Source organism: Cheilinus undulatus, linkage group 17 (genome assembly GCF_018320785.1).
Source record: "Cheilinus undulatus linkage group 17, ASM1832078v1, whole genome shotgun sequence".
NCBI lineage: Eukaryota > Metazoa > Chordata > Actinopteri > Labriformes > Labridae > Cheilinus > Cheilinus undulatus.
This window is the reverse complement of record NC_054881.1, coordinates 21,939,247-21,947,396: the sequence shown is the minus strand read 5'-3', so window position 1 is coordinate 21,947,396 and position 8,150 is coordinate 21,939,247. Positions and strand designations below refer to the sequence as shown.

The 8,150-nt window shown below is 40.3% G+C and overlaps 1 protein-coding gene across 1 annotated transcript; it reads left to right on the top strand.

The window, feature by feature from the left end:
- Positions 1–59: 59 nt before the first annotated feature.
- ndufa8 (NADH:ubiquinone oxidoreductase subunit A8) lies at positions 60–6,928 on the top strand. Its single transcript, XM_041810260.1, has 4 exons — positions 60–270; positions 1,937–2,100; positions 5,051–5,216; positions 6,433–6,928. Exons 1-4 carry the CDS (start codon positions 220–222, stop codon positions 6,568–6,570), a joined length of 519 nt encoding a protein of 172 aa, XP_041666194.1. The 5' UTR covers positions 60–219; the 3' UTR covers positions 6,571–6,928.
- Positions 6,929–8,150: the final 1,222 nt, after the last annotated feature.

Genomic DNA, 8,150 nt, shown 5'->3' with positions numbered 1-8,150 from the left:
TTTGCGCCCATGAGTGCGCGTGCGGAAACAGACCCAGTTTGGTGACGCAGGCGTTTACGTCATCAGCACGCGCCTTCCCTCTGACAGCAGCAGCAGGCGCAGTAAGCTGACCTTCTCTGCGGCCTCGTAGCTCATCCTGGAGCTAGACGAGGACCTTGAATGTTTTTCAGCAGCGGTACATAACTTTTGCCGTTTGTATTATTTTACACACGCACAGCCATGCCTACAACGCTTGAAGTCCCTACACTACAGGAGCTAAATGTGGACGAGGTGAGTAGCGGTTATTATTTAGCTCTGAATACCAGTAAGTGAGATGTTAGCCTGCTAGCTTCAGTGGCTAATGCTAGTAGCTTTGTGATACAAGGTAAACATTATCAATAGTTTACAACTCTTGCAGCGGGCGTAATTGTATCTAATGTAGGTAGAGTAAGAGAGACATACATTGTCAAAATTTCCACTGTAAATATTCTGTACGCAGTCAAAGGGCTGAATATTCTGTTGTTAAATCAGCTGGGATGAACGTTATAAAGCGAGAAAAGAGTCAAGACATCTTAGGATACCAACGTATTACCGCTCCCATTGCAGACCTAAACGTATCTCTAACTAACCCCTTTACTGACAATAACTAAACTTTTGCAGCTTCTAAACAATTGTCTTGCATGTTAACACTAGCAGCGGTGTTGCTCTAGCTCCCTGAACTTGTCCTTGTGGGTCATGTGTTGGTTGGCAAGACTTTGTTTGTCTCCTAAACAAGTATGGAAGCTAATAAACAAAATTCTTTCTCGCACTATTTTTGTCTCACAGTAGTACTTTTATCACTGTTTTTCCACAGTCGTTCAATATCCTATTACCAATTTAATAATTGATTTAACATTTTAAGTGTGACTGCTTTACATTATTTTATGAGAAACAAGACAAGAACAGAGTAGAGCTGTAACAATACCAACATTCTTAGCTTTTATATACCAGTCAAGATCAAATGATATAACAGCAAAAAATCAGTATTTCATTGCTTTTGTGACAGAATTATGCATTCAACCTCCAGCACACTGTCTAAATTGCAGAAACACACAGTAAACATTTCAACAGAATTGCACAGGCAGTTTTTCTAAACATAAGTGCAGTTGAGACAGTATCACCTCCTCTGCTCTCTTGCTGTTTGAAGAAGACACCAGTCTAACTTCTGCATCATTGTGGGACACTGATAGGACTTGTGAAATGTTGGTGTGTGTATTTGCCATCCTACAAATTTGAATACACCATCACTACTCTCTTTCAGACGCTGTTAACAGGGTTTGTTTAAAAGAATGACAGATAATCTGCAGTTTTATAGGCTTTTGTGCTTTACAATACTGTCAGTGGTAAAGTCTGAGATTGCATTATTTAAAACAAGCGATAAGAAGTGTTGATTATTTTGAAAGCTCCAAAACACAGTTGTGTATGATAACTAGGGCTGACAAAAAGAATAACATTTTTAATAGTTAAGAATCTCAGATTTTCTGTTAATTGCCACTATCCCCCCCCCCCTTTTGAAAATTTGCATTCAAAACTGTTTTCTTTTCACTTTAGATTTCTGCACTGTCTTAAACCTAGGGTAATTAACTTCCTCTTTCAATATATACCTGGTCTTATCTTGACAGAAAATGCAGATGCAGACTTTGAATTTGCCTCTTAAAGTTGAGAGGAAAATGTAAATCATGGCAACTTCTGAGTATTTGGAAATTATCCTATAACCTTTAACCTGCTTGGTGTTTGGGCTGTTAATTTAATCTGATGTTAGCCTTCAATGAAAAATCATTCTATTACTTTTAAATGGTTTACTGTGTCAAGGAGGCAAAATAATCATGTTCTTCAAACATTGATACAGTATCTTGATGTAAGTTTTATTTGTTTGATTCTCATTGTTTTCCATCTTTCTGTCTCTTCGTCTTTCTAGATCAATGTGTCATCTGCAGTGCTGAAGGCTGCTGCCCACCATTATGGTTCCCAGTGTGACAAACCCAACAAGGAGTTCATGCTCTGCCGCTGGGAGGAAAAGGACCCCAGAAAATGTCTAGAAGAGGGAAGGAAAGTTAACGAGTGTGCACTTAACTTCTTCAGGTAATGTGTGTAATCTTTTCAATATAACTTAAACGATTAACTTCTGTTGTGCATGGAAACAGTGTCACAAATAATCTAGAAAGTATGGTCATTGTTTTCTTGTATTTGTCCTGCTCTCTTTTCTATTGACTTTTGGTTAAAGTGGAATGTAGACGCTGGTATTTCTGGGGCCAAATTGAATCGTGTCAATTAAACAACTAAGATAAAAGGATGGGAAAAATAAGGTTGTTAAAATAGTCTTCCATTGAGCTATCTACTAGGGAGGAAATCAACTTTGTTTAACACAAGAAGAAGAGCAGGATCAAAATAAGTTGTTGATAAATGTGTTTATAACACTTAAGTCCTTTCTCAATGGTCTAGTAAAGGCTTGTGTCTCCAGCTGCTGCTTTCTGTGTGGTAGCTTCTTTTTTTTAATACAGTGCCAATGTAATCCAGCATTTTGAGCACACAAAATCCTGAGTAGGAAAAATGCCTTCTGTGACACTTGTTTGCAGAGGTTGCGCTGGACTTTTTTGTTGTCCATCTTTTTGACTGAAAGGGTCGTAAAACTTCCGTCATACCTTTTTACAATCCATCATTATACTTTTCTGTTTAGTATCTGAAAAATAATATAATTCAATATGACTTCATTAGTAGTGTTCAATCTATAAAGCACCCAACTATTGAAAGAACAATCTTTGAGGTTATGCATTTTTAATGGCACTGAGAGAAAGATGAACACAGCAGCACAGTGTTAACCACTCGTTTTACAAAGTGACGGTGGAGCAGCAACCCCAGTCTTCAAGCAAGCAACTATGAACTGCGCCGTTTAAGATCTCACTTACAGTTTTAAGAATATTTTAATGTCAAGATGTTGTAGTTTGAGGACCATAGCCAATAACAGGTTGTTAAAAGGCTGCACTGTGGAGCCATGTGCATTTTTGTCTGCTCCACAGGATTTTTTATCATTAACGCATGCTGAATTATAATGATGAAACAACAAGGACAACCTGATGTGACAATCACACACTCCTCCACCAGTTGCACAGGCTCTGTCTGCAAACGTGCATGCGACAACAGCAGACGGATTTAATTCCTATCTTAATGGTACTATAACAGACTTAATTTAGGTTAATCATCATTTATTAACTCCTGTGTTATTAATAGTTCTGAAAAACGAATATAATGGACTTTATTTAGGTGAAGCATCATGAATTAAGCTAGACTTCTGATCACTTAGCTGAAGTTTACTGTAATCCATAAATACCACAGCGTGCTCACCAGCTGCTCTCATCATCATGTTACTCTGCAGGAGGCTGTCATTCTTTTTGTGGTAAGGTGAATAGTATATAAAAAGAACATTATTTCCTAGGAATCGCCGTGTAAATGCTTAGCCTTTATTTTCCGATGTTTCTTTACAGTGGCCACAAACAGATGTGCGGAAAATACATCACAAGAAAAAATACTTCTTTAATCTAAAATTAGAACCACCGTTTATGAGACCATGTCTTCAGTTTGTGCAACGTTCTCATCGCTTAACACTCTGCATGCCGACCTGTATCCCTTTGTGATGAACTAAGACACAAGAAGACACCTCCAGCTGCCTCTCAGTGCACTGTCAGCACGGAGACCCGACGTGCTTTCACTCATCTAGAATCAAAGTCAGTGATAGAGCCCAGTGGTAACAAGATTTTTTGATAGATTGAATAACCTCCCTGATAGTCCATTTGTGCAAAATGGAAAAGGTCTATGCATCTGTCTGTGTGCGTGTTGAAACGAAGGCTCATCCTCATCATTCCAGTTGGTTAAAATGACAGACAGCCTTCAATTCTCCATCATCCTTCAAAAAAGAAAAAAAAAATATATATATATATCTGTCAATGACGGAAAATTTTCGGTTAACGCAACCTCAGCTTGTATGTGTCACCATGCACAGCATTTTCACAGCTGAAAACAGTTTGGGTTTTGAAACAGCGCCATACTTGTCAATGTCATATGTCTATCTCTAGCAACTTAAAATCAGAAAGATGCAGGAAAAAGAGAGCGATCTGACTCTTCTTTTCAATTCCATTAAATCAGTCTTACCCACAACATTTCGTCAATTTTATTTTGTCCTTCAATAAGAATGAACTTTTTTCCAAATTCCTGATTTGTGTTTTTTACTTTCAATTTCATGAATTTGAATTATCCCTTAGCCATTAAAATGTTGGGAACATTTTCTGTGTGATGTATCTGTTCCTCTTCTTCACAATGACCAGTAGTGAGTGTAGTCACTACTTTACACTGACCAGTAGATACAGGGCTTGTTAATCTTTAAACATAAATAAGTACAGAAGCTATTGTGTCTCTCAAACTGCCCTTGGGGGCTATTTGAGGAAGTGGTCTGGGTATTTTCACTCCTTACTGCTGAGTCTGTTTATGAAAAGGTTTAAACCAGAGCTTTGGTTGGCCTTCCAGAGACTAAGGTGCTTTTGTGTGTGCCTCAAACAGTTTGTGTTTCTGGTTCTTTAAAAAACACATGCCCTCTAATTCTAAAGCCGAAACAAGCAAGCAACTCTCTCACCCCAAAGATAAACTGAGAGGTATTGTGAAAGAGCAGTACCTGTAATTATTATAATGAGGGAAGATTTGAGAAAAGCTGTAATTACTCAGGGACCTGGTTTGATTCTTGGTGCTTGCCAAGGAAACTTTATTTAAATGAGCAGTTGACATTTTTCTGTTTATTGGAGCACCAAAAACTGTGATTGGTGGAAAATTACAAGTAATAAACCAAAATTTAGCCATAGCCATGATATTAGCATTAAAAATGTTTTCAAACCCTTAATGTCATTTTCATTTATTTGGGCTTTCCTGGGTGACTTTATCACCTTAACAACTGTTGTTTTTTTAAGCCTTTTTAATGGGATAGACACAGTTTATGCAAGGTTTCGGGACAATCTCACTCTTGAATTTTTTTATTCATTTTTTGCAGGCAAATCAAGGGAAACTGTGCCGAGTCCTTCACCGAGTACTGGACCTGTCTGGATTATTCCAACTTGGCCGAGCTGCGTCGCTGCCGTAAGCAGCAGCAAGCCTTCGACAGCTGCGTTCTCGACAAGCTCGGCTGGGAGAGACCTGACCTGGGAGACCTGTCGAAGGTGAGATGTGTGACGGAGTGACTGTGCACTCACTGTGTCAGCCACTTTGTTGATGGGCTCCATTCTTGCTGATTGTGAGCTGTATAAGAGGCTCTGATTGCATCTGCATAGTGGTCTCAGTCAGCTGCAGGTTTGAAGACTAAATCATGGATTTGATAATGCTTTTATTGTCATGATATAGCTTTTTAGGAGACTTGTAGAGCTTTAAAGGAAGCACAACTTAAAGGTCACCTATTATGCAAAATACACTTTTTTAAGGCTTTTCTAGCAAAAATAAGTGCCCCTGGCCTATCCAGAATACCCCCAAGAATCCCCCCCCCCCCAAGAACATGTGTGTTGTAACAAGCTGTTCTCAGACTTTCCCCTCATGATGTCATGTGGGGAGTTAGCACCGCCCCCAGGTTCGGTTGGCTCTTCCCACTAGGAAGAAAGTTCCACCCTCCTCTTCTAATCCTCCTCAGCTGCCAGCTGAGAGTAGGATCAGGAGAGCCACATCCATTAATCCACATCCATTTCCAGAGAGGGGTGGAGTCAGACAGCTCAGTAACATTTAAAGCCACAGACATAAAACAGCTTGTTCTGAGCAGGGCTGAAACAGAAGGTTTTTTAGACATGCAAAAATCCAATAGTGGGGCATTTTTTCAGCAACAATCTTCACAGGCATGTTTTAGGGACCTCTGAGATCAATATAATTTTTTTTTAAAGGGTAAAATATGTGACCTTTAAGTTGAAGAAAGCAAAATAAGACTTAATCTTATGTTCACACTGGATCAGCCAGATTCATTTTCTGTTTAGGCAGATCCATCTTGCAAAGCTCTGATCTCATATGATTGTGCCAGGTCTGACCAATCATCGTGACTTGAGGAGAACAATGCGGGCAGGATTTAGTTGTACTAGAAGCCAGTGGCAATGGCTGCTGCCAGTGTAGCATTTAGCTCAGATATTGTTGCAGTATAGCAGCAGTTTTTATCAGAACTGGAACACATTCCTTTATAAAATAAAGAGCAAAGAACCGCACTGAAAGCTTTTTATGGCCGAAAAATGTTTTGGCACTTCTCCCTACTGGCCTTAGCATGAGTTTTATCCACCAACAAGCTCCACTGTTGATGAACTATCACATCGCCTGCCTGTCGAGCAAATGAAATACAACAAAAACTTTTACACGGTTTAATGTTTATCTGAAAATCACGTTATGTATGTTCCTTTACCCTCACAGGTGACCAAAGTGGCGACCGAGCGGCCCCTCCCTGAAAACCCTTACCACTCTAGACCTCGTCCTGAGCCGAACGCAGTTATTGAGGGTAAACTGGAGCCTGCCAAGCATGGCAGCAAGTTTTTCTTCTGGACCTGGTGATTCAGCTCTAGAGTTTCAGATACCTTCCAAAAGCATGAGCCCTGCCCAAAGACCTTCAACCACTGCCGCCTTTGTGATTCTTCATTGGCTTCGAATCTTTAAATGTCAACACAAGCAGGCTGTTCTTGTCACCTTATTGTAATCTCTGAGGGTTCTTCTTTTTTTTGGGCAGGGCTTATGCAGCAGGAGTACGTCCAGCATCATCAAACAGTTAGTTAATGAAAGAGGGATGGATGATTGTGTGATCAAAGTCTGTGTTATCCATACAGCTTTCCTCAACACTTCTGTAAATGTAACGAGTGAACAAATGCAACATGCTGTTATTATATTTGTCAAATAATAAAGAGGTAAATTATCATTCTGGATTTATTGTCTTTATTTAAGTTCCCATTTATCAGAAAGTCTTTTCCTATATCAGCACAATGTAGGCAGCAGCGGTGTGTTTGCACATCTGTGTTTTGTCAGTCTGAGTGTTGTCAGACTGACGGAGGCCGGGGTCGGAGGTCCAGGTTGAGGGTCACTACCTGCAGCCAGAGAGAGCTGCTTCTGCTTCCTCCTTTTCTCCTGGCTCGCTTCCTGCCTCTGACCTGGGCTAGAATAAGACTTGAGGAGTCGTTTCAGAGATGCACTGAAAAGTATGTTACTGCTGCCTGCACACGCACTCATGACCTTAAGTGGAAGGAGGCGTTGAGCTCATTCAAAGGCACACTGGTCTGTGGAACAAAGAGATTTGTGCCAATGCAAGCACACAGACACTCACGTACCATCAGGACATTGTCCAAGATCAAAGTAAGAGTATGACGTGGTTACGGGTCAAAAGAAAAGCTTACCATTTTTTTGACACGTGCATCAGCTGTTATAAAGCTAGTCCACTGGGTGTAGCAAGATTTGTCGGGCTCAGCCAGAACAAAATGCAGGTAGAGTTTTGACGCCTTTCACGTAATTTATTAATATAGTAACAATAAAGCATGATTCGACAGTCACTGAAGTACAGCGATCGCCTTATTGGAGACGCTGATGCCAACTACCTTGTGGCTAACCAAAACTTCCTGACTTACTTGTTCACACTTGTCCCTCGCAGCAGGAGGTTTTCCTGCAGTTTGGCTGTCAGTAAAGGGAGGCTTGGGGAGAGGCAAAGTACTATTGGACTAGCAGGGAAATTTTAGGTTTAGCCCTGGTGAAAAATACAGCTGTTTGTGTTCACATATGCAGTTTCACCCAGGTAAATTCAGGATTTTTTTCAGGAGTTTTGTGCAAGTGTGAATAAGGCCTCAGTTGCCAAAACTAGCTTATCACTTATCTAGTATATTACAATTCTTGTGAACAACATGAACAAGCAGACAGTTAAAACGAGTAAGATGTAACTTGAACTGTATTTGTCAAGTAGATGTTGCACTTTAGTGCCAGTCTCTCAGATCAAAACAAAGCACACTGCTTTCCCTCAGCGCTCCAAGTGAGTGCAGCCATTTGTAAGACTGACCTCTGTCGGAATGCAGCCAAGAGTTGATTAGGGATCAATCCCAATACACCCCTTGCCCCAACCAGTAAGTGTTCCCCTTGTGTTAGGGTAGGGTAGGGTG